The 25,557-nt window shown below is 53.7% G+C and overlaps 1 protein-coding gene across 14 annotated transcripts in view; it reads right to left on the bottom strand.

Moving 5' to 3' along the window:
- Nucleotides 1–25,557, bottom strand: part of DAB2IP (DAB2 interacting protein) — a 188,460-nt gene that overhangs the window by 39,979 nt on the left and 122,924 nt on the right. Inside the window, exon 1 of one of the 14 annotated variants that reach the window (XM_036915455.2) lies at nucleotides 7,181–7,698. The exons of 11 other annotated variants lie outside the window; for them this stretch is intronic. In XM_036915455.2, coding sequence (XP_036771350.2) covers nucleotides 7,181–7,350 — 170 coding nt within the window. In that variant the 5' untranslated portion in view covers nucleotides 7,351–7,698. Of the gene's footprint in view, nucleotides 1–1,476; nucleotides 1,627–7,180; nucleotides 7,699–25,557 lie in introns of those variants that run through there. 2 more of the 14 variants (XM_036915459.2, XM_036915460.2) reach the window with 2 other exon arrangements.

The raw sequence follows: 25,557 nt of genomic DNA, 5'->3' as shown, positions 1-25,557 counted from the left end.
CTCACCTCTGACACTCATGCAGCCCCGCCACCCAACCACAGTTAACAGGCTCTGGGACCTTGAGAGACCAGGGCTTCCCAAGCCCAGACAGAATGTCAGACTCCCAGAGCCCACCCTCTTTTCCCACCCCACGGCTGACTCCAAGATAAGCTAGTCCTGTCTGTCATTTGACCTCTGGTCCATGGTATTCCAACCAGTAACACCTTGAATACAGCTTCTAAGGTGCACCCCAATCTGGCCACACTGGACAGCTGCATCTAGATCCAGTCACCCTGGGCTGCCCACTATGCTCAGAGCACTTCTAACAGCGAAGTGCTGCTTTTCCATTAAAGCCTCGCTCAAAGACCACGTCCATGACACCCAGCCCTGCACCCTCCAGGGGTTTCCCCTTTGTATCCCACTCATGAGCACACAGGAGGCAGAGTGGTCCAGTAGCTTGCCAAGGTCACAGTCCACAGCACCAGGATAGGCCTGGAAGCTGGGCTCCAACTCCAAACTCTTTTCACTTCCTGCCAACGCCTCAGGCTTTCACTAAAATCATGTGATCAAATGCACCAACTTTAAAGTAACTTATAGGAATCCTGGGTCACCAGAACTGTACTGGGCCCTGCCTCTGTCACTGCCTGTGTGATTCTGGGAAAATCATTTCCCCTGTCTGCAAAATGGTTGAGGACACCTAGCTGGAAGGGGTCTGACCCATCGCCAGCCCCCAGCAGTGGCAGGGAAGCTGGCTAGGGCCAGGGGACACGGAGACTTGTCACAAGCCAGGTGCAGTGCTGAGCACTTCACAGCACCAGCTCATCTATTCCTCACAACCACTCGAGACAGTTTCCAACAAGCCAAACCCCTGACTTCCCTGGAGACGGGTGTACTTCCGTGGCAAAGACAGCGTGTCAGTGTCCTGGCTCCGGACAACTGCTTCAAATACTGAAGCCAGAGCAAAACACTCTCCAGGCCCAGACGCAGCCTTTCTGGCCTTTCCCCACCCCAGCCTGGAGGCCCACAGCTCAGGGAACAGACGCAGGCAGGGAACCGAGGGAAAACGCAGGGTCCTGCTGGGGGTGGCCGGCTGAGATGACAAGGCTCCCAAGCCCCCGCGCAGCCCCACCCAGAGCAAAGGCCAAGCTCCTCAGCCCAGAAAACTCAGCAGTTCCTAACATTTCCCGTTTCTCTATGGAGCAGGCCACAGAGGTCACTGGATTTCTCTTTTAAACACCAGAAACAGCAACACTTCTGTTTCTCACTTTTGGCGAGGCTAATCTAATTGCTTCCACATTCTGGGCTGGTGGTGGATGGCTAAAGACGGACAGAGAGGCCATTCTGGGGGCACAACTGAGTACCCCAAGATGGGGCACCTGTGACAACCCTCTCTGACCAGCCCCATCCTGCCCTTCTCATTTAGGTCTCTCTGGGCCCAGGAGGCTGGCTGGGGCCCTGAGGCTGGCAGCCTCCCACCTTCCCAGTCTCCCCACTCACCATCCCTCAGCATGGCTACCAGGCTCACCAGGCTGGGGCAACCACAGGGCTGGGTCAGCCACTCTGCTGCCTGCCGTCCCCCACTGGGCCCAGCCAGTCCAGCCGCTCTGGTCCTGGGCATACCGCTCCAGCCCTGTCCGCTGGGACTAATCATGGCTAGTTAAACAAAGGCTAAGTTCCAACTCTCAGTAATGTGCTTTTAAAGGGCCAGTGTCCTGCTTTGGGCTGCTGGGGACTTAAAGGCACAGACCCCCTTTTCTGTAGAGGAAACAAGATAGCAAAAAACAAAAATCCCTCAGAAGTCATGACCAGATTGGAGGCTGTGGGCTTCTCAGGAAGATTTTAGACAAAATGCACAATAGTAAAAATCCAAATTTCACCCAAAGAACCCCACAAAAATCCCCCAAATAATGAGGCTACATCTCAAGAACAGAGTAGGAAGGGCAACCTTTTTTAAGCCCCATGTGCCAGGCATGTACCACTTCATAGCACCACCTCATTATTCCTTACAACTACTCACAAGGGAAGCATTACCTTTACCCCACCTTACAGATGAGGAAGCTGCAGTGGGCAGAGGCTCCCAGCTTGCCCAGAACTTGACCCAAGTCTGCAGCAAAGCTGGGACCCAGCTGCAGGAGGCCCACCAAAGCCAGGAACCTTTCTCCTACCTGTTCCCTCCTGGGGACCCAGCTTTCCCTGCCCTGACCCCCTGGGTCCCACCTGTCCCAAATCCACTAGCGTCTTTCCTTCATGGGAAAAATGCAGGGGGTGAGAATGAGGAATCATTGTCACAGGTGCCCAACCACTGGGCCTTTGGTATTGGCCTCAAAACCCTGTGGGGTTGGTTCTATTGTCCCTGTTCCTGCAGAAGACTGGAAATCCTGACCTGACACAACAGGGAAAGAGACAGAGCGATGCTATGTGAGGGTGAGGCACAGAGAGAGCAGGGAGAGGGAGGATGAGCAGGGAGAGGAGGGGGTCTGCAGCCCCGCAGGGGTGGCACACTTAACACCAAGGCCCTTATCCCTTCCCAGACAGGCTTGTAGGGCCAGAGGAGGGAGAGGTGAAGGGAGCTGTCCTTCCAAGCCCAGGGCTTAGGCAAGATGGCCAAGGCCCTTCCACTATCCACAAGAAAGCAGGAGGCAGGGCTGCAGGGATGGGGGCTGTCCCAGGGCCCCTAGGCTCCAAGGGTAAGCAGGGCCTGCCCAGCTGCTAGAGTGTGAGTGGGCAGGGGAGAGGAAAGAAGAAATTTGACTGGGCTTCAGTACCTGGTCTAACAAGTCCCCCAAGAAAGGTGGGCCACTTCCTGGCACCTGGAGTGGCTGGGCACACAGTAGGTGCTGTACGACCATTCTCCATTAGAAAGGCCAAGGCTGGGCAGAGTACTCAGGCTGAACTCTGCAGGGGCCAGGTCATTCAAGGATTTACCACTCTCATTCTGTTTCTTTGGAGGCTGACAGTCAAATAAGTTTGACACCACGTAGCCTGGTGGTTAAGGAACTTGGGCTCTGAAGATTTAAACAAGACTGTTTAAATGTGGGCTGTGCACTTGCAAGCTGATTGCTCTTGGATACAGTCACCTCCCTGGGCCTCTCTCTGTAAAATGGTCAACAACAGTGCTTAACCTCACAAGATTGCTGTTAGGAGTCAGGGAGTCACAGAACAAGGCCTGGCTCAGAGTGAGCACTCAAGAAAGACCAACCACCTTAGGGTGAGGGAGGCTGCCCCGGGGGATGCTGGGAGGAACAAAGTTGGGAAGCCAGCTTTTTGGGTAGTTACTCTGGGCAAGTCACTTCTTTCTCTGGGCCTCAGTTTCTTTCTGTAAAAAGGAGCAGGTGGTGGGGAGTCCAATTAGGAACGCTGGTGAATACCAGGCAAGGCAGGACCCTCTAAGCACCTCCCAGATGCCCGCCCTCCCCAGGAGCATCCAGGCCAGAAGTCCATACAGAGAAAAGGCTGGGCTGTGGCCCAAGTCCTTTGAAACCAGGAAACAGCTGCCCCCAGGCTGACTGGTGTCTGCTGCGTAGGGTGAGGGAAGGGTGCAAAGCCACACAGCCCCTCGGGAGGCAGCATAAGGCATCATCTCCCAAGCGGAGCCCGCCCCGCCACAGCCTTCTCTGGTTCTCAATCTCCCCAGTCCCCAGTGAGGGGGCAAGCCCGTCATCCTCAGGTGTCGCCTATGGGATATGCTACAGCTGAGCTCACTTTCCTGTGGGGAGTTCTGCAGGAGCCATACAAGACACCCACACCTGTGCACAAACAAGGTGGAGGCTCCCTTGGCCATATCAGCCCCCAAGGCTTGTCCAGGTTCAAGGCCTGCCTCATTCTGTCTTCCCGGGGCCTAAAGCAACTGGAACAGGTGGTTAGAAGGCAGAAGGAATGCTCTGTAGCTCTGGCAGAGCATGTGGCCACTACTCCTGAGGGGAACGGGGAGACCTGGCTGCTTCACGCCCCACCATCACCTCCTCACTCATAGGGTTAATCCGTAGTAAGGGTCAACTTGACTTGGGGTCTGCAGGCCAGGGCTGCAGTTCTGGTTGTGCTACTCAGCAACCCTGGACCTTCTGGCAAGTCCTTTCACTTTTCTGAGCCTCGGCTTCCTCATGAGTAAAATGAGGAAATACACTATCACCTAGATATAACAGATGTACAAATACTGGTTAACCACATGTAGAGAAAGCATTTAACAAAACAACCTGGGAGCCCAAAGACTCAAATATCTGAGTGTCATTCATTCACTAGGTACTGAGAACCCACCTGCGGACCATTGCACCTTAGGCTGTCCCCAACCCTTGTCCTCCACCCCCACCCAACCACATTCTAAACTCCTCCTATAGCCAGCCAACCCTTGGGGTAGGTCAAGATCCTGGCCACCAAAATATCCTGAAAGATCTGCAACTTCTCTGGAAACTAAACACACAGAGGAGTCTCCTAGAGCAAGGCCATTAATGTAAATGAAGTCTAGCTCTGCTCTGAAAAAGGTAGGAAGAACCTGTGAGTAAACCCAGCTCCACGATGCTCTTCTTTAGGGGTCACGGACCCAGACAGAGATTGGGCAGGGTCAGATGTCTCTACATGGCCCTAAAGTGTCTCTAAAGTGAGACACTACAGCAAGCCCTCCAGAGAAAAGAAGAAGAAAGAAGAGCTCATATCACCGATAAAGGTCATTTTAGGGGGGATCACTCCAGTCCTCAGATTTATAGTCTCTAGGATTCCACTAAGAGCATTCTGACAATGCCCAAGGTTGAGACCACTTGGTAAGCAGCTGGTAAACAGAGACAAGACCACGGACAAGCACCCCCACCTCAGTCCCTCAGCCTCACAAATTCTTCCTGCAGTTCTGACACTGCCGCCTCGTCTTCTATTCACCACACCCGTCCTGATCCCAGGGGTTCTCCTAAGGTCCCCGAAGGCCATCATGTAGCCAAGCCAACCACAGTCTCTATCCTCTCCTCAAGTGGCACAGGATAGCTAGATCCCTCCCTGAATCTCGGGCCACGCTCTCTGGCAGGCCTCCTCCAGCACAGGTCACTGTTCTCTGGCTCCTTTCCTGGAACCGCACCAGCTTTCCCCTAGGTGCTGGGAGTTTCCCAGGCTCTGATTTGGGGGCGCTATCCTTTGGCAAAACACTGTCCTTTGGGGACATTATCCACTCCTTAGCTTTCATCCACTCCAGTGAGCTCAAGACCCCTAAGTTTACATTTCCCCAGCCCTCCCCTCTGAGCTGCAGGCTCACATATCTAAATCCTAGCCTGTCATCTCCTCTTGGCCTCCTCATGAAATCTCAAGCCTGATAGGTCCCAAGTGGAGCTCAGTCTCAGGGGCTAAAAGCAGGAGTACCAAAATCCAGGAACCCTCCCTTTCCCTGGCCTTCAGAATCCCAACACATCAGCAGCTCCTACTGCTACTTCCTGTAAAATCTCTCCCACCCGTCCACTCTTCACCTGCCCCCTCCAATTGCCCGGACAGCCTCAACAGGCCCTCCTACTCCCTCATCAGGGAGTCAGAGGGACCCTTCAGAAATGCAAATCATATTACTTAACTCCTAGCTAGAAGCCTTTACTCTATAGCACTCTGAATACAACCAAATTCCTCTCCAGGTGGAAGAAGTCAGCAGGCCTTCACTCTGAGCTCATCCACCCCACCACCACCACTCCCAACTTGAAGCCTCCACTTTCCAGCATCAGGGAGTTTGTACTCGCTGCTTCCTTGGCGGGAATTCTTGTTCCACCTTCCATCTCCAGAGGCTGGCTTCTGGCTGCTTTCCTAACTCAGCCCTTCCGTGACTATGGCAGGTGCTGCCCCACCCCCACCACTGCCCACTGAAACACTTGGCTGTTTCCTTCACAGCATCTTGCTCATTCAGCAAGAAAATATTCATTAAGTGCAAACTATATGCCAGGCACTATTTTAGGCCCTGGGAATCCAGATGCCCAACAAAGCAAACAAAAATCCCTCACTTAACTTCAGTAGGGGAATGTCACCTAATCTGGAATTACTTTATTTCTCCATTTATTTATGATTATGTCTCTCCTGCCCAAAGATAAGCTCTGTATGGCCAACAGGTCTCCTCTGTCGTATTTCTGCGCTCTGGCAGTGTAGAAGTTCAGAGAGTATTCATGAAATTTGCAAAAGCAAAGAACAGGCAGCAAAAAGCAGCAGACCCAGAAGGACCCACAAAGTCAAGGGTCAAGTCCCCACTGCCTCTTCCTGGCAAGAGGCCTCTCACTGCTCTGGGTCTCAGGAGAACATGAAGGCTTCTGTCACACCCTGGCCCTTCTGGGGGACAGACTAGATGCACAAGTGGCGGCTTTAGTTAACTGAGGAACAGAGGGATGACTGCAGGCTTCCGAAGCAGGGACGCTTCTTGCAGAGGTGAAATTTGAACAAGGCCAAACTCCACGCCCCCCACCCCAACACAGCCAATTTAGGCAGACGGAGGAAAACAAATTTGTGTTTTAGGGCTCTGATGTTCTTTGCTCTAGTAGGAAGAAAAAAAAATCTTGCTGCAAAAAACCCTTTACTTTTTATTAGTGTCTGGATCAATAAAAGTTTTAGGAGTAAAGCTTTTCTCCTGCAATACTATCCGCCAGAGAGAACAGGCTGGGATTATTAAATCTGTCTCCAAGATGCAGCATCTGGGAGCCAGTGGCTTCGCCTGTCTCCTCACCTGTACTGGGAGCCTCTGGCTAAGGGTACAGCAGCCAGGGGCCAGAGCCTGCCTCCTCACAACCCACCTTGCCAGCCGTGCCAGTTCCGTGGGCCAAGATCACCTTCCGGGTGCTCCCACGGCCTTGTCTGCTTCAGCCTCCTCCATCCTGGGCTCATGGGCTTCTCTACACCCTATCCCCCAGAACTTAAAGTTCCTAGAGGACAAAGGCCTGATTCCCAGGAGGAGGGAGGAGCCAGTCTAGCAACTCCACCCTCCACCTTCACTCTTCAAAGCCCCGGAAGGGTGTCCCATTTAGCCACTCCAAGGGCCAGTGTGGGGATGCGGCTGCAAGGAGGGGTTTGGGGTAGCCGCTGTTGACTGCCCGGGCAGGCTAGCAAGGCCCTGGCCCAAAAACGGGTGGGGTCCCAGGGCTGGGCCTCCTTGGAGAAACATCCCCACACCCTCCAGCCCAGGCCCACTGCCATCTGAAGCCCACCCACCCACCAGGAGAAGTTTCCTGTGCCCCACCCTGCAACAGAGCCACCCAAAGACCTTGGTGGCAGGAGCGCAGGCCTCTCCGCTGACCCAGGTCTGGGTACCGAATGCCCAGGAGCCAGATCCGTCTTGTGAGTCTGGCTGGGTCTCCACAGACCAGCTCCTCCAGCCCGGCCCAGGATCTTGCCGAGGTTGTCACCAAGAAGTCCGAGGCCACACAGGCCCATTCCTGAGGACAGCGTGCACCCACGTGCCTGTCCCGGCCAGATCAGGGAACCTCGCAGCCCACACCGGCATCTAGAGGTGTGTCCAGACGGGCTTCCCCTACCCACAAAGCACACGCTGAATCTATCTTCCAAGTTGAAATTTCAGAAATGACTTTAAAAAACAGCAGTGGCATCTAGAGATTTCCGGGTCCTCCAGGGAACAAGTGGAAAATTACAGTCTTCCATACAGGTAACCACACGGCACAACCTACAGGTCCAAGAAGTCTAGAAAGATGCCAAAAAACGAACGGTCGCTTCCAGCCATGGGTCAGTCTCCCCACCGGGGCACCTGGGCAGGGTGCTGGCTGGTCGCCCCAAGCTCCTGGTCCAGGCAGGAAGCTGAAGGAGCCTCCAGGGCAGATGTCCCTCCAGGCTCCTCCCCTAAAGTGCTGCCTCCGCCCAGGGTCATATCCTGCCGCGGGCCCCGCCTCTGGGCCTTCGCACGGGCCATTCCCTCAGCTCGAACCCCCAGGGCCGTTTTCACCTCGTTCTGGTCTCAGATCAGGGTGTCCTAGGGAAAGTCCGTTCCAGACCACTCTAGCACTTCCACCCCCACCCCCGAGTTATCGCCGTGCTTCATAGCTCCGAGCTGAAATCTTGTTTAGCGCTCCTTTTCTCCCACCGTGGGAACCTCAGGTCCACGAGCACGGGGGCATGTTCAACCCCGGACCGGTGCCTGGCACAAAGTAGGCACGGACATGTTTTGAATAAATAAACCTATCTTTCTGGCTAGTCTGGGGCAGGCCGAAGCTGTGTAAGTGGGAGCAGGGTAACCCAAAGGGCTGGGATGATCCAAAGCCACCTGGCCGCCAGCGCCGCGCCCTGAGCATTCCAGGCTTCCCCCAACCCGCGGCGCCACGCCCCCCTCTCCCCGCCGGAAGCGGCCGGCCCCGCCGCCAGCCATTAGCACCCGCTCCCCCAGCCGCAAGACCTGCCCTTCCCAGGCCCGGCAGCGGGCGACATTCCGCGGCCAGCTGTTTACAGCTGCAAACGCTTTCCGCTCCTGACCTGCCGCTGCGCTCTCCGCCGAAAGGGGCCCGGTCCGACCCGCCCCTGCCGCCCGGAAGCCTCTTCCAGTTCGTAGAGTTCAGAGCAGCAGCCCAGAGGCTGCCCACCCCGCCAGGGCAAACACCCTCCTTCCCCCGCACTTGCATTCAAACATTTTAAAAATGCGAACCAAGACCGAGGTGCAGACAAGGTTACGGATTTGCCTTCCACGGTCACGCGGGAAGAGGGCTGAGAAAGCAGGGCTCCAGACTCCCAGCCCCGACCCCAACGGAGACAGAGGCCCCCTAGCTGGTTAGAACTGGGGTCCCAGGCAGCAATCGTGGGTTCAAGTTTCCTCTCTTGGGGCCAGTTCCTCTGCAGTAGGAAAACACCTATATCCTGGGCTGGGTCAGTGGGACACAGAGGGAGGGGACAAGTGGCGAGCTAGGTGAACTGCCCAGGCTTGTGAAGACATCCAGGCCACCACAGCCACTGGCCTGCAGATTCATGCTTGGGTCACACAGGGCCCTCACTGACATGTAACTCTCTCTGGGAAAGTTTTGACCTGCGGTTACCCCTTTTCCAGCCCACTCCAAAAGCCGCATATTCAGCCTCTCCCACATACAGGGAATCACACCCCTTCCCTAACAGCCACCACCTGCAGGGGCCAATCAAGCTGAGGCCCAACATCCAGAAGCCCCCCGCTAGAAAGGCTGCTGCACAACTTTCTGATGCAATGCAATCATGGATTCTAATCACTCCATTCAAATATGGATAAAGTGAGGCCAGCGGGAGAACAGAGGCCCTGCCTGAAGTCTCGCCTACTCCATGGCTTCTATACCCAGAGGCTTCACAAGCCCCAATTCAGTCCACAGTGATTTCAGCCTGCTCCAGTCCCTCAGCAAACAGCTGAGCTCCTATTAAGTGCCAGATTGTCAGGTACCTACTGTGTGCTGGCAGGCGGGGCTCTGGCTGGAGCACCAGAAGAGCTGGTGAAGAGGTCTGCCCATGGCCCCACCACAACCACCCTGCTGGGAGTTCCACACTCACTCCATCCCCTGCTGTGTTCTCACTTGGCCTCGGCTTTGTTCTGGGTACAGGTGATCCTGACCACAGGCAATCCAGCCCCTGCAGCACCCTGCCACGTCTGCACCTGCTGGCACCCACAAGGCCCAGAGAGCTCCTAGTCAGAGGGGCATGGTTTTCCTCCTTCTGGGGCTAGGTCCCCTCATAGCTTTCATCTGGGGTTTACCCAATGTCTTAAAAGTTCAAAACGGGAGTGGTGAAGCTGTAGTCACAGAGAGAAGCAGCCCTTTGGCTCCCAGAGTAGCCAAGGTAGCAGGGAAGGAAGGAGCAGAGAGCATCTCTGTACACCTCCAGGGTGCAAGCCCCAAGTAGGCCTCCCACTTCGGCTCTTTCATGGCGACACACAGTCAAGCCAGATACTGTGATCATTTGCTCTATGACATGGTCTCTTACTATGAATGACAGCTGTCACACAGGGGATTCACAAACTAGAAAACTAAGCCTTTATCTCAGGGTCGGAACAAGCACATCCCAAGTCAGGCTCCAGCTGCCTGACCTTGAATAAGCTGCTTCCTCCATGCCCTTCTAGTGTCAGCTCAGAGGATGCAAAGCCTCTTGCAAGCTCCTCTCAGAGACATCTGGAATAACATGTAGAAGTGTGGAATGAATACACAGTGACCATTCTTGGCTACATAGTCCTGGGAGAATTGCAGAGGCTACCTGATCCAGTCACTTCCAGTTTCAGCACCTCCAGTAACCCATTAAGTCCCAACCACTCACTGTACACTCCATACCTTTACACTCATCCCAACCAGCTGTGAAACCCTCTGTGGATAAAGTGAAGGCTCCTGTGGCCAGGATTCTCACCTGGCCCTGGTTGGCTGGCTTACTACACACGTGTGGGCAATGTGTTGTTACTGACTCTATATGGAGAGCCCCACCCAGTGCTCTGGGCGACATGGTAGTATGGCTGCAGGAGGGCAGAGCAGAGGCTGGAGAGGTGGCAGTGCCGAGGACAGAGCCAGAGGACAGCTGTGCAGGAAGAGAGGCCCAGAGGATGGCTGTTCAGGCTGAGAGGCCCAGAGGCAGTTTTGCTCTGAGTAAATCGGATTTTAGTGATTGACCTGCCATCGTGGAAATAAAGTTGGGTATAACCCTTTCACCCTAAGAATGTTTTACTGTCATTTCTTTGGTCACATTGAGTCCATAGTGAACTTACCCAGGGCAGAAACCCATTGGCAAGACAATTGGCGTAGTTGGCAGGATTCTCTGTTGACCAAGTAAAAGGAAAAGCTGCCCTCATGGAAGGAGTGTTTCAGCGGCTGCACCTATGGACGGGAGACATTCAGTGTCCCCCTGTGGACATGTGCTACTGTGAAGAGGTGGAGGACTGGGGTCCACCCCAAGAGAAAGAAAATTTGTTGCTGACTGAAATGGCGTCACTGTGAAGTACTATGGAAATAGTAAAGGCCCAAGAGGAAGCAGCCCGAGAAGGAGCAGCAGCCCGAGAAGGAGCGGCATGAAAAGCAGCAGTATGGGAGTGCAGGCTGCCAGGTGCTGTGGAGCAAGAGAAAGACATAGTGGAGCCGTCAGCCCCAGAAATGGAGGAGTGGGAGGCTCTGCTGGTGCCAGAGGCATCGACCCCTCCTCGGTTGAGACCCCACCTGGTAGAAAGCTGGTGGAAAGTCAGAAGGACTCGGCAACCACGGGTTCTTCCAGGAGAGGTGCAGCCCCCTGCCCAGGTCGTGGAGCCCTCCATGCTCTGTTTCTATCCTCAGGCTCATGCACAAAAGGAAATACGGTCTGCTTCTCAAAGGAAGAATTTAAAGGACCCCGTGAAGGTCACAAGGACCCAGATGTGAGTTGATTTGATAAAGGCAGGAGCAGACAGAGAGAAATTGAATGGAAAGTCAAATAGACTCTTATTAGGAGCCGTGGCAACAACTGAAGCCAGAGCAGCGGTTCCGGCAGCTGAGGATGAAGCAGAAGCCACAGACAAAGCAACAAGATGGGTCTGTCTGTCTGCAAGACTTTTTGCTGGAGAGGCTAGAGATGGTGGTATTTTAAGGCCCACCCATGGTCCTTTTGGTTAACTCATTTGAGTAGAACTGGTTTGAATACAGCCAGGATGACCACTTGGTGGCAATGAATCTCCTCAGGCTTGAGGGTTATTATAATTTGTTAGAACTGGTTTGAATACAGCCAGGATGCAATGGATCTCCTCAGGTTTGAGGGTTATTATAATTTGTTGTAATTTTTGTTATTTGTATATTGTCATAGCCTCTGTTGTTATTATAGAATTTGGTTACAATGATCCAGCTTCCTCTCACAGGGACCTTTGCAGAGGATTGAGGGCACACAGATTGAGAGGCAAGAATCCTGGAGGGGTGGAGTGCAGATAAAGTGAAGGTTCCCGTGGCCAGGATTCTCACCTGGCCCTGGTTGGCTGGCTCACTACACACGTGTGGGCAATGCGTCATTTGTTATTGACTCTATATGGAGAGCCCTGCCCAGTGCTCTGGGTGACACGGTGGCACGGCTGCAAGGCTGCAGGAGAGCAGAGGCTGGAGTGGTGGCAGCACCAAAGACAGAGCCAGAGGATGGCTCTGCAAGCAGAGAGGTGTGGGAAAGAGGCTGAGAGGCAGAGACCGGCTTGCTGCGTGCAGACTCGCTCTGAGTAAACAGGATTTTAGTGATTGGCCTGCCACTGTGGAAATAAAGTTGGGTATAACCCTTTCACCCCAAGAACGTTTTACTGTCATTTATTTGGTCACAGTGAATCCATAATGAACTTGCCCGGGGCTGAAACCCATTGGCAAGACACCTTCCTTTTCTACTCTTCTCCATGCATGACCTGCCCTTTCTCACAGCCACACCTTTGCTCCCACTGATCTCCCCTTTTCCCTTACTTTCAATTCTCATTCACTTGTCAAAACCCTGCTCAACCGCCTCCACCTGAGGGAAGCTTCTCTGGTGTCCCAGGCACAGGACCAAGATCTCCCTTTCTGAATTCCTGGCCAGCCTGCCTCTCCCTCTTCTGGGTCCTGCTGCCTGCCTCATCAGGCCTGCCTTGGGGTCTATTCATCTCTGGTTCTTCAGGTCCCGGGACTCAATAAATGTGTGACAGACATACACATCCTGCAGGTCATTCTTCTCCCAGAAGCTCAGGGTCCAGATGGCTCATCTTTCAGATCAAAGGTGTCTCCCCAACAGGGCTGGCTCTCACGGGGACTCTGGAACCCTCCTCCCTCAAGGAGCTTCCCATTTCCTGGCGTGCAGAACAGCCAGCCCAAGACTGTCAAGGAGCACTTCCAGGCAAGCTTGTACACCCTCTTGGGGAGAGAGGTGCTCACATCTTGGCAGGGAGGACCTTTCTTGTGCTCATGGCTCTCTTCTTTTTAGAGGCTGTGCAGAGGACAGAGGTCTTTGCTGGCCTGCCCAGAACTGCCTCAGGCTAGAGGAGGGAGCTGCTGCAACCCACAGCCTCAGGCTGAGTCTGTAGAGGGAAGCAAGCCCAGGCCCAGAGAGGGATGCCCTGCAGAAGAGAATCAGTCCCAGGGCCTGGCTGTTCACGGACAAGGGCTTCAAAAGAGACCAGTGCTGTATTTTGCTAAGGGTGAGAAACAAACTTGTATTAGACTGAGGGCCAGCTCTGGGTGTAGCAGTTTCAATGCATCCTAGCTGTTAATTTATGTGAGCACATCTATGCTTGTGTGGTTTTATCATCACCAACAAACAACAAATGTGTCCTGGCACCTGCTACGTGCCAGGCCCAGTGCTAGGTATTTTACATACATTATCTCAATTAATCCTTCTAAGAGCCAGAAACTATGGGTATCCACAGCCACATTTTATAAAAAAGTAGCTGCAACACAGAGAAGTTAGAAAGGCTGCCCAAGGACACACAGCTATTAATGGTGGGAGATGGGATTCGAGACCCCTCAGTAATCTGGCCCAAGCCTCTTTCTGGTCGAAGTTCTCACCATTCTAGAACCTCTGTCCTCTGTCCCTGTCCCTCCTACTCCCCACTCACCTTGTTTTGTAACATGTAGTGTGGTTATTACACATCGTCAGTCCACAGCCTCCCAGCCCCCTGACCCCTCTCCACCTGCTCAGATATTCCCCCAGCTCACACCCTCCTTCTTTCCCATTAGGCCAGCTAGGCTCCCACCGCTCTGGCCACCCCCTCCCAACCACCAGCCTAGCTGTATCGCCCCCATCTGCCAGGTGCCCAACCAGTGTCTTGTGGTAATGACTTCAGTTGGCAGAGAATCCTAGAACCTTTTCCCCCACAGTGATGTTACATATGTTTGCTCAAAAAAATGTAATGTTTCCAACAATGCTTTGAGGTGGAGTAAATTCCCACCCCTGCAATGCCTCCTTGGAAAAATATAGAGTAAATTTACTCGAACAAGCAATGAGACATGGTCAGCATTTCTCCCTCCTGGCTGTCAGAATGCAAGTGCTGGGCACCACTGGGCATGGTGTTCCAGGGACAAGGGGCAAGGGAGAGGGGATGGGTACAATTCACAAGCCTGTGAGTGCTGGCCCCTATTGTAAAGCATGCTGGGGTCAGCTGGTGGTCAGGCCCCCTCATCCCTAAGCCCTGCCCCCGAGACTCCAGTTCCACTCACTGTGCTCCCAACAGAGCCTAGCTTGTCTCTGACTAGGTCACCTGCTGCCCAGTCCCCAAAGCCTCTCCCTATACTACCTGTCCTCACAGCCATCACCACACCATGTCTACACCAGGCTCGATGCCCAAGTTCACACACACACACCCTAATTTTACCACATCCCTGAAAGGTCAAGGAATTCTAACGTCCCTCAACTCTCCCCTTACCCACTGCCCAACCCCTGGGACCAGCGACAATACCCTGCAGTGTGCGTGTTTGGGGGGAGTTGCTGGATCTTGCTCTGCCTCTGGGATCCAACACTGCCAAAAGAGGACGTCCAATGCCAGGCGCTGGGCACCTTGCCTGGGGGTGGTGGTAGCTGGCTAGGTGGTAACTTGTCTGAGCCCTACACTGGGCACCTGGAGATAACTGTGAGGCCAGAGCAGCATGGCCTTGGGGAAGGCCCAGGCCCTGCAGCAGAGAAGATGGGGGAGATGGGGGGCCCACAGACCACACCCCTGTCCACACTTCTCCATGTAAGCAGAGAGCAATTCTGCAATAAGAGCAGCACTTACAACCCCTCCGAGGATTCCCCAAAGCCCCGCTCTGAGAAATTTCTCTGCTTCAAGAGAATGGAGCAGAAGATCTGATCCGGTTTCCTCCAAAGGTCCCCGAGAGTCTGCTGTAGGGATTGTGCACAGCGCTGCCGCGTCTGATGCTACTAGCCTCCTGTCCATGACATGTGTCGGAGGAGACAGCACTGTCCCATTTCACAGAGGAGAAAATGGGCTCATCAACATTAAACATCTAGTCCAAGGCCACATAGCTAGTAAGGGAGCCATGCCAGGGTATGGGCAGGTGAACAAGACACGTGATCTCTGGCCTCAAGAGGCCGGCCATCCAGTGGGGGAGGGATGCATACAGATATTAGTGCCAAATAAGACACACTTAATGGGCTGTGGGCCCAGAGGAGGCTGAAAAGGTAGCTAGTGCAGGGCCTGGGCCGACAGGGGAGTTATAATGACCACAAGAACACTTCTAGTTAAGGCACAGGGAATCGGGAAAGGCTTCAGTGAGAGGAGGCCTTCTTCTGAGATTTGGGTCTCCCACCAAGCTCTGTGCCTGGCACACGGTGCAAGGGATGACTGTGGACAGATAGGTAACCCCCAAGCAGGCCCCTGGCACAGTATGTCACATTTATATCACAAGAGTCCAGCCCCGGGAGCTGTGTTCTCGTGCCTTGTTTACAGATAAGGAGACACAAGTGCAGGGCAGTCGGCCTCAATTGCTCCAAATCACACACCTCAGAAGGTCCCAGTCATGTCTGACTCCGAGACCTGCCTCTCCAGCAAGCACTGACTCTCTCCAGGCCTTAGTTTACCCCTCTATAGAAAAATCCACTGTCAGAAGACCTCCATTGCAGCCTGGTGTCGGACAGTCAATGCCAACACCTGCAGCCTGGGCCGGGAGGGGGTGACCACACGACTTGGACCCTGCTCCTGCAGCCTGCTAGGTGAATGAGCAGAGAGGGTGCTCCTCTCTTCCCGAGCCAAGCTCGCCAAGGAATGGCCCCCACCATGAAGTTCCAGTTGTTAAGCCCGGCAGCATGGAGCCCAGGAACACAGCCAGTGGTGACAGTGCTGCAGGAGAAACAGCTGAGCACAGCAAATACAGCCGCTGACCCAATTCAGGTCCGTTCTGTCTTCAAGAAAATAATTGAGTTTAAATGAACAGGTTTCCCATGTCTACTCCAGCCTCAGGGAGGGTGGGAAGGGAGAAAGGGGCAGATAGGAACAGTTCCTCAGGCTCACTGTTGGTTATTTTTGAGTCATTAGGCCTGTGAAAGGTTTCTTTCTTCCCTTGATGGCCAGTTGGGGATGGATATGGCTGTGAGGCAGCAAGGTGGAGTGAAGACCACAAAAGGTGGCCCAAAAGGACGGAGGTTTAAGTCCTGGGCTTACCAATGGCTTTGGTCGTCCCCAGGCAGCCCCCCTGGAACCCCGGCTCCTTATCTACAGAATGGGAACACCGCCACCCCCACCTGGGTCCTGGGAAGAGAGAATGCCAAGCTAAGCAAACTCAAAGGCCTGCTGAGGAGGAAAGGCATCTGGCATGAACTGCAGAGGCCAATTCTTTGCCCTGCAAGAATATAGGCCCCATGTTATCACATCTGCTCTTTCAAGAAGAGCCAGAAATTCAGATTTATCAGTGAATGTTTTAGGTGAATATTTTAGAGTTCACCTAATAGAGAATATTTAAGTATTGGTAACCAATTTTTTAAAAAACACCTTTCTACCCTCTCAGACCAAATGAAACCTGCCTGTGGGCTACCTGTGGCCCCAAGCCACCTGTATGCAACCTCCCATTAAATGACAACAAAAGTAAGGCAATTTATGACACACTGGTGTCCTCCCACTGTTTACTGCCTTCTAATTTTCTATGGCTGTGAGGCCAAGCCCAGCCAGCTTAAGTGGGAGAGGTAAGAGACACCCTCCCCCTCAAGGCAGGACTCAACTCCCTGTTAAGCTCTCAGCAACCTTGGGCAAAAAGGGAGTTTCTGAGAACTAAATAAAGAGAAGGCCTGGAGATTAAAAAGTGGGTACATGTGTCAGGTCCCCCCAGAGAGGCACTGCTGCAGAATGCAAAGAACATGAGACTTAGCAAGACATCTGGTCATTTCCCCAACTGCCAGCTCCTGACTGTGTGAGCCCAGGGAAGTTATCTAACCTCTCTGTACCCCAGTCTCATCCTCTGTACACAGGAGGTTAAGAATCCTTGAGACAGAGCTGTTGTGAAGATTAAATGAAATTCGCACATAGCAAGGGATCAAAAAAACGGTAGGCGTTATTGTTATTGTTGTCTTTAGTGAAAGGCATGCCAGAAAATTCTGACTGGGCGATCACAATAATGTACCACAACCAGGCAAACTTGTTGTTAACAGACGAGGCCACCTATAATTAGCACAATCATTATGTATGCAAATGTGTGGCTTAGATGCTGGAAAAGGGTGTTCTTTGAAGTATGTTGAAATAACCCCTCTCCCTCCTGGCAGCTCACCCTCCACATATCTCGTTTACACTATTAATTTTATTAGCGAACATATTCTTCATAGGAAAGACAGAATTCCAAGCTAGTATATATTCAAATCAAGGAGGTTTTAAACTATTTGAGCTTAAAGCTGCCCATGCCCCCTGGGGCTCTCTGTGGAGGCCTGCCCCAACCTGGAATACTTTGTGGGGGCCCATCCTAGGGCTCCTCGGTTGGCTGCAGGGTTGGGGCCACCAGTTACTGCCTCCCCAGTCTCTTTTCCCACCAGGTCAGGCTGGACACCTCCACTGACTGACTTCCCTCTGATACGCGTAGCTAGGAAGAGGGCAGGAGGGGATGAGGCTATGTTCTTGGCATGGAGCAGGAGCTGTATCTGGGGAGAATATGACTGGGAGTTCCCTATGAGCCAGGGCGTATTATCAGGCATATCAAATACCCATTTACATTTGAGAAAACCCAGTTTCAAGGAGATTTAAGGAAGTAATTTGCCCAAAGTCACATAAACAGTAAGTTGTAAAACTGGATTCAAACTTGGTCAGTCTACTACCTCTGGAGTTTGTTTGCTCTTCTGGCTCTACCCTGAAATGGCACTCAGCACAGGCCGCTCTAACCTGGAGAGGACAGACTAAGTTAATAATACAAAACCGATCCCAGAGCCTTCCAACAGGGAGGGGTCATCAGAGACTGACCCAGGTTTTGAGATGAAGACACTGAAGTTTGAGATGAAGCTCACAGAAGCTGTATAATTTGCCCAGGGTTTCAGAGCAGAATGGAGAAGAGTCCACTCCCGGGCCCTCCACCCCAGGCTTGCTGCCTTTGCATTCAGATCTGTAAACACAGGATAATTCAATAATCTTCCTCCCCCTTAAGTCAGTTATCTTAACCATTCCCTGTATTCCCTGGGCCCAACACAGACCCAAGCAGACAAAAGATCCTCAGGAAATGTTTGCTGAACTGAACGGTTTTCTTACCAAAAAAGACAATGCTGAACGGCTGGAACAGTGGAGGCATGCAAAGGAAGACGGTGGCGGCTCAGAGACAAGGGAGGCAGCAGGCCGTCCTCCGTGGGAAAACACATGGAGGTGGAAGAACTGGCCATCCTCAGCTGGGGAAGGGCCCCTTCCAAAGCACTTCGCTGACGGGTGCTTGCTCAGGAGGCAGGCAGTTAGCTGATTCTCAGTATTGCAGGAAAAGGAAATAGAAGTCTTAACAGCTACGTTAGCCACTCCTGGCCCCCTGCTGGCTCAGACCAGTCATTCCTTCCTCACTACATCCTTGAACCCAGAACGTGACAGTGGGAGATGAGGGCCTTGCCTGAGGTCGGGGTTGTGGAGACTAGGACCCAGACTTCTTTGCTGTCCCATCAGCCCTCCCCACTCCTCACCTCCAGCTCTTGCAAACCTAAGGGAGCCTTGGTAACGATGGAAGACAACCACCTTCAACGCTCCCCATGGCCACCTCTGCCACAGCTAAAGCAGGCTGGGTACCTCCTGCGTGGACACTCTGTTAAGCCCCTCCACCCTTTAAAAACAAGTAACCCTTACAAATATCCTGGACAGTGCATACAGTTATTGTCTCCAGTAACAGACATGGAAATTGAAACTCAGACACATTAAGTAACCTGCTCAAAGGCTGCAGAACTGGGAAGTAGTGGAGCTGGGATTCAAGGCAGGCAGTCTGACTAAGGGGCCTGAGCTTCTAATGGCTCTGCTCTGAGGTGGCACCAAGGAACCCCAGCTGGGGAGTTGTTTGGTGGAGATAATGAGTATCCTGGCCCAGAGGGCAACACAGTGTATACCCCTGCCAGGGGCCATCCCAAACCCCTGACTTCAGGCAATGCTGTAAATAAACCTGGAGTAGGGATACAATTATTATGCTTTCCGGGACTGAGGCTCCAGTGCCTTCCAGAACTGCCCAAGCCTAGCCAAAGGTTTTTCAGAGACCACCCTAAATCCTTACTCCCTATCACCTCAAATTCTTACTTAGCCTTTGATCCTTCCAGGGCTGAGGGCTGGAGCTACTGGCACTATGCGGATGGAGGGAAAAACAGGGCCGGGCCCTCAATCACCAGCTTCCTCCTCCTCCTCCAGATACCCTCCTACCACCCTCCCACACAGCCAGGGAGCTGCTTCTCAGATCACCCACCTGACCAGGCCCGGTTCCCTTTGAAAATCCCAGCTCCCAGTCACCTTAAAGATCAAGTCCAAAGCTGCCTGCATCCCCACTCTCTTCCACTCTGTCCCCTGCCACTCCCCAGGCCCAACACACCACTACATGTGACAGGTGACCCACAAATGCCAGGCCTGCCAATAAGCCCTCCTCTTCTCCACAGGGAAACCTTCCACCCACCTTCACCTTCCCCCTGTGACCCAGCCGCCAACTCCATGGGGCCTTCCTTGAGCCTCAGTGGGGTCCTCACTCCCCTCCCCATCCGCCACAGCCCCTCTAACATAAGGTCTGTTGGCCTACTGCCTCCTCCAGCCAGTAGGAACCCCTGAGGGCAGAAACTAGGTGAGAGTGCCCCCTGCTGGCTGGAATTTGCTGTACTGGGCTCCCTAGGGTCAATGAGACCAGCTATAAGAGTGACATTGCAGGGGAATCTCCCATAGGTAGACTGACCATAAGTCCCTGATCCAGGCCACTAACGGGTTCCCCCAACCTGGCTCATCAGAGGAATATGGTTGGTGCCTAATCTTTCTGTGGACACCTGACAATGTTTGTGTTGAGGATCACAGCAGATAAAGTCATCGCTCCCAGAAATAGGCTGACTGAGAAGACATGACGACAGCGCAAACAGCAAGGCTGGAGATGCACACGCACACACGGACGTACGCACCCCCCCCACACACCATGTGTTTCTCTGCCCTGGGAGGCCGGGCCAGGCCTGAGCTCCTCTGGCAAACAAACAGTGCCAGGAAGCAGAGCCAGCACGAGGAGCCCGCACGCAGGTAATGCAGCTGGTCTCCGGGGACAGTGGTGCCAGGGGGGCCTTCCTCAGGGACTGCCTTGCCAAGGCTGCCTGTCCTGACCCACCCCCTGGCCCTCTCTGACCCCCCCAGTTTCTTTCCTCCCTCCCTCCTTGGCCTACCCCTCATCTCTTCCTGGGGTACAATCCCACCCACACTTTTCGGCCCCCCCCTCGAGCTTCTACTGGCTAAGCCAGGGCTCTGGGCTGCAGACACAGGACTCAAATCCTGGCTCTGGTTTGTTGCAGCTATGTCACCATGACTGTCAACCCGTCTCTTGGAGTTGACCTCCTTCATGTGTAAAATGCAAAGAAAAATCTGCCTACCTCATAGGGTGAGAGTAAATAAAATACGTTGATTTGTTCATTTACCAACCTTGTGTCAGGCCCTCTTCTAGGGACTGGTGACACATTGGGGAACAAGACATCCATTTCCTGCTCCCCTGGGGCTCACAGTCTAGTGTGGGACAGGTAACAATAAGTATGATAATATCAGGTGAACTCAGGTGCTAGGAAGAAACACAGAAATGGGGTCCAGGCTTAGCGGGGAGGAGGAGGCTGTTTGACAGTGTGGGTGGTGAAGTGAGGGAGCAGGTCACACAGACACCTGGGCAAAGAATGGTCCAGGAACAGGGAACAAGGCCAAAGATCCTCGGCTGGGCACTTTAGGGGCAGGGCACAGGGGCTAGAGGGGTAAGTAAAATCAGCAAGGCAGGCTAGAGCTGCCCATGCAGGGCCCACAGGGAAGGGCCTGGGGACAGGTGGAAGGGGTGACATGCTACAGGTGGTTTTGGTTAATTGCCCAGCCACTGGTGCTGGAGGAAAACAGACGGCTGCAGGTCCAGAAGGGAGGTGGCAGTGGTGACAGTGCATGCAGCACTCAGCCAGTGGGAGGGACAGTGAGTCTTTAGATTAATTCTTCTTGCTCCACCCTCATCTCCGCTGGCCCCAAAGACAGTAAAAGCAGCTCTCCTCATCCCCTCCTTGCTCAAGGTCTCCTGGGCAGTGAGACAGGGCCAGCCTTCTGCCCACACTGGGCTCCCTCCCCAGCCTAAGGAGTCAGATCTTCTCCATGTTCCCTCCCCTGCCCCTGCCAACTCCCCCCAGGGTCCAGACCTCAACCAGCTCTGCAGGCTCACCCCACACAGGGCCTCCACAGGGGTAAACTTCAGAGTCCAAACAAAACAGCACCAGAGTCTGCACCTCACACATTCCCAGTTCTTTCCTACCCCGTTTTGCCCTTGCTGAGAGGGGAGTGACAAGCTAGGGCTGAGGGAGCACTACTCTGTCTTCTGCTGGAGCTTCTCTGAGCCCAGGCACCACTCCTCCCTGGGCCTGGCTGCCCCTCAAGCCTCAGAACACTCCCTTAGAGCCAGGCTGCAGGGTCCCTGCATGGTTGCCCACCTGGCCCCAGAGGGAGCTGGCCAAGTGAGAGGCCCCAGCTGGAGACAGTCTGACTGAGGCACCTCCCCCACCCCAGGCTGGGAGCTACTCCAGGGCCGGCAAGGACTGCATCTGATTCCTGTCCCTGTCCCCAGGGCTGGGCACAGGTGAGCAGAATCAGAAATAACTCAGTCCTGAGAGTCCGCCGGGGAGTCCTGTCTGTAGTAGGAACCGAGATTGGCTCCCCAGCGTGCCTCCTTTGCTCTGTGAAGCTGCTAGGAAAAGACCATTCCCTCTAACCTCCATCACCATAAAACTACCTCCAGCAGCCCCACCCCCAGTCGTGGGGCTGCAGGGTGAGTGCTGGGAGGGATGGATCTGCAGCAACAGGCTCCTCCCCACCTAGGGGCTCCAGGTGAGCACAGCCAGGCTTCTCCCCCTCCCCTCTTTACAGGTCAAGGAGGTAAGATTAAGCTAGACAACATGTTCCCAAGCATGCACACACACACACACACACAGAATTTTTTAATACACCACAAAAAGTCTGCAAAAAAGCCCCTGACCAAGAGTCAGTAGTGGTTCTGAGTAGGGTGGGGTAGTTCTATGGTGGCAGCGGTAGGGATGGAGAAATTTCACTTTTTGGTATACATGCTTCTATGTGGCTGGAATTTGGTACTCTACGCTTGTATTTTTAATTACCTTTACTGAAAAAGAAGACTTTTTCATATAAAGTAAAACTAAGAGAATGAAAGGGCATTTGGTGAGGAATTCGGCAGCTTTGGCACCTGTTCTGGCCCCATGAGCTCGGGAAGGCCAAAGGCCTGCCTTACATTTTGTTTCTTTTGCCTGGGCCTCACCCAGGCCAGCTGCCACCAGTTAGCTGCCCAACACACTCACATAACAGAGCAGAGAGGGAGGACCCAGGACTGGGGAGCCGGTCAGAAGCCCCTGGCCTGAGACACAGGCATTTGGGGATCACAGAGTCACCTCACCTCTACCCTGACTGCTCCACGTCCTCTGCTGCCTCGCTCCCCTTTGCACAGACACTGGGCCTGAACCCTGCTGCTCTCCGTGTGTCTGTCTGCTCCAGCAGTCCCTGACCGCCCTGGGCTTCAATCACCTGTGCATCTCTGGCCCAAGGCCCTGCACCCAGCAGGTGCTCAATGAAAGTTTGCTACACAAATTGCCAGGACAACGTGAAGGACTGTTTATACCAAGTTATCATTCAGAAATAAATTCTAATATGGATTACAGAGAGAGTGGCAGGCATGGTGGAGAAACAAAGAAAAGTTATGCCTGCAGGCCGGGACAGGAAGACGCCCAGACAGCCTTGGCCACAGCGTTCAGACCCTCTGAAGAATGCAGGACCCCTGCAAGGGCAGGGGTGGGGAGAGAGTCCCCTTGTGAGGTTAGAACTTCCTGTGCCTGAAGGAGTTGCACAGCCAGGAGGAGAGCAATGGCAGAGGGCAGGGGAAGGTCATAGCCATGCACAGACACAGACAGATGGGCAGTCCTCCAAAGCTGTGTAGTTACGCCATTGCTAAAGACACACCTTTGCATGTGTCTGGGGGTTTCTCTTAAACACTTATGTTCTTCCCTGACCAAAGCTTCTCATTTGCTGTGACAATGCTAGGCAGACACATCTGGCTGGTGGCAGGGGACACAGCTGCAGTGGGCTCACGGAAGCCCGGATCAGGATCGCCACCTATCTCCTGCACACCACGATCAGTCCCTCAGCAGCGTAGGCACAGCTCCCACCAGTGGCACTGTCTCATCTGCCCTGCCACTCTGGTCCCCACTGCTCCAGTCCCAACTGTCCTGAAAACACACAGACTCCCATGACCACACACTTGCCCAGGAGGCTCCCTGACAAGGTGGACTTGCCTTTTCCCCTCTGCCCACCTGGATTTTATCCAGAAAGGTCTCCAACTAAAGAGTATGGGCTGTCTTTGGTCAACAATCATGTTTTGTTTAGGCCACACAGTGTTTTGACATTTTTAAATTTTGAATCAATTGCCAACATTTAAAGATGTGAAATTTTTTGATGTCACCAAAAATACTCTAGATTTCTAGCTTCTCTTATAAATCCAAAGACCCAGTGACATGGCACACCAGCTGCTGCCCGCCTTAGCAGGAAACACTCTCCAGCGCGTCCACATCTGCTGACCGCCTCAGTCACTAGCTCCTAAGTTGCAGCTGGCAAGACAGGGGCAGGACCTACCACACATCTCCTAGGGACTCACTTGGCACCTGGCACACAGTGGGGACTTGCATGTTGGTTGTGGAGTAATGAACAAAATCACAATGCCTCACTGTCCCCAGGAGCCCCTGACTGCTTTCTGCTCCCCTGTGAGACCCCAAGGAGGGACAGGATGATGCTCTTCGCTCCTGGGCCCCCTCCCACAGCTGGGCACACCTGCAATGGGGCCCTGGAGCGAGACTTCGGGACTGTGTCCAGATTCTCACATTAGAATGTGATCTTTGCCTCAGAAGTTGTGTCATCTGGAGCCCGGCCAAAGTAAGAACAGTGGTCATGGCATCTCCCTGCCTCCTATAAAAGTGGCAGGATTCAGCCCACAGACACCAATCCCCAGGACTTTGGTTGAACTGAACAGGAGAAATGCGGCAGCAGAACTGACAAAGCCAAGGCTTCCTCAGTGCCCACCTGCAGGAGGCCTGCCCCCTTTGAAGCTGGTAGCCAACTCTCCCCTTGTCTGGGTTTTCAAGGTCAGAATCACATTGGCAGGAGAGGTTCTCTTTGTTCTCCTGCCTCTGACTTACCCCAAACACAGTCACTGTCCCCAACAGCCAGGTCCATGGCAGCGTCAGAGGAGGTCCCTGGTCCTGCTGGGGCAGGGCTATGAGAGCAAACCAGGTGCTGGTTGTGCCCCAGGGGCCCTGCTTTCTGGGCTACGGGTCTCTGTGGGCCTGGCTTCCCTGCCCGCCGGGATGCCATCTCTGGTTCACACTGCTGAGCTTAGGAAAGATTGGTGGGAGAGGAACATGGGGCAGCCCCTGGGGTGCGCTCACAGCCCGGGAAGCACACTGCCTGGAGGACGGGCTTGGCCTAGCTGTGCCCCTCACTGGCTGATGATGCCCCTCAGACTACCTGCCTCCTCTCTCTGAGCTTCAGTTTCCTCATTTGGAAAACAGGTAAATAAACACCTGATCCAAGACAATCGACCTCCTAATGGGACCCAGAGGAGCTTTGTGCATCATGAAGTGCCATGCCGAAGTTAATTATCCCAGCACCTGGCCTAGTGCCTGACACGCAGTAGGTGCTCAATGTACCACTCGTGGTACAAACATTTATTGGGCCTCCACACTGTGCCAGGCTGTATGCAAGGTGCCAGAGGCCCAGAAAGGAGGCTTGAGCCCTCTGCATGGGAGATCTGCCCTTCAATGGGGAATGCAGACAATTGTCAAACCATGAGAACTGCCAGAAAGTAAGGATCCGAATGCTGTGAAAACTGCAGGAGGTGAGGGATAAAGGTCTTACAAGAGCCCCCCTTCTTGGCTGCCAGGCAGCAGAGGTCAGAGTTGGGGAGGCCCTGCTACAGGCTGCCTGGCACTCTATTCATTTCCCAACAGACCTAGTTCAAAGACAGAGGTGCCAGGCTTGGAGAGCAGCCAAATTCTCTGAAGGCACCCAGGTCCATGTGCACCTGGACAGGTGTGCTGGGGAACTAACAGTGACACAGCACCTGTGTAGGCCAGACCTTGTGCCACACCCTTCACGTACACTCTCCTAGCGGCCCCCATACCTGGTTGGGGAGTAGTTAAAATAGTAGACTCCTAGGGCCCTATTCCCAATAGGCAGTGGTCACTCGAGCATGCAGAGTCACATTGCTCAGGGTTCCCACTCTGGCTGTGCCCCATCCTAGCCCATGGGACCTGAGTCAAGACACCACACCCCTTGGCACTTGCCTCTCAGATCACTGTGAGCATTTAAGAGACAAAGCGCCTGGCATGGAGGGAGTGCTCATTCTCACGCCCAGCCTCCACCTATCCAACCCCACACACAGGCTGGGGCTCTCCTACCCAGCTCACCCCTCTGATCTGCTACTTCTGCCCCCTTTGAACCACTCCCCTAATGCCCCAATCCTTTCGCACCACCCACAGCAGCCTCATGAACCAAGAGGATGG

Source organism: Manis pentadactyla, chromosome 3 (genome assembly GCF_030020395.1).
Source record: "Manis pentadactyla isolate mManPen7 chromosome 3, mManPen7.hap1, whole genome shotgun sequence".
NCBI lineage: Eukaryota > Metazoa > Chordata > Mammalia > Pholidota > Manidae > Manis > Manis pentadactyla.
Note: the sequence above shows the minus strand (reverse complement) of the source record. Positions and strands in the feature narration are given on the sequence as shown.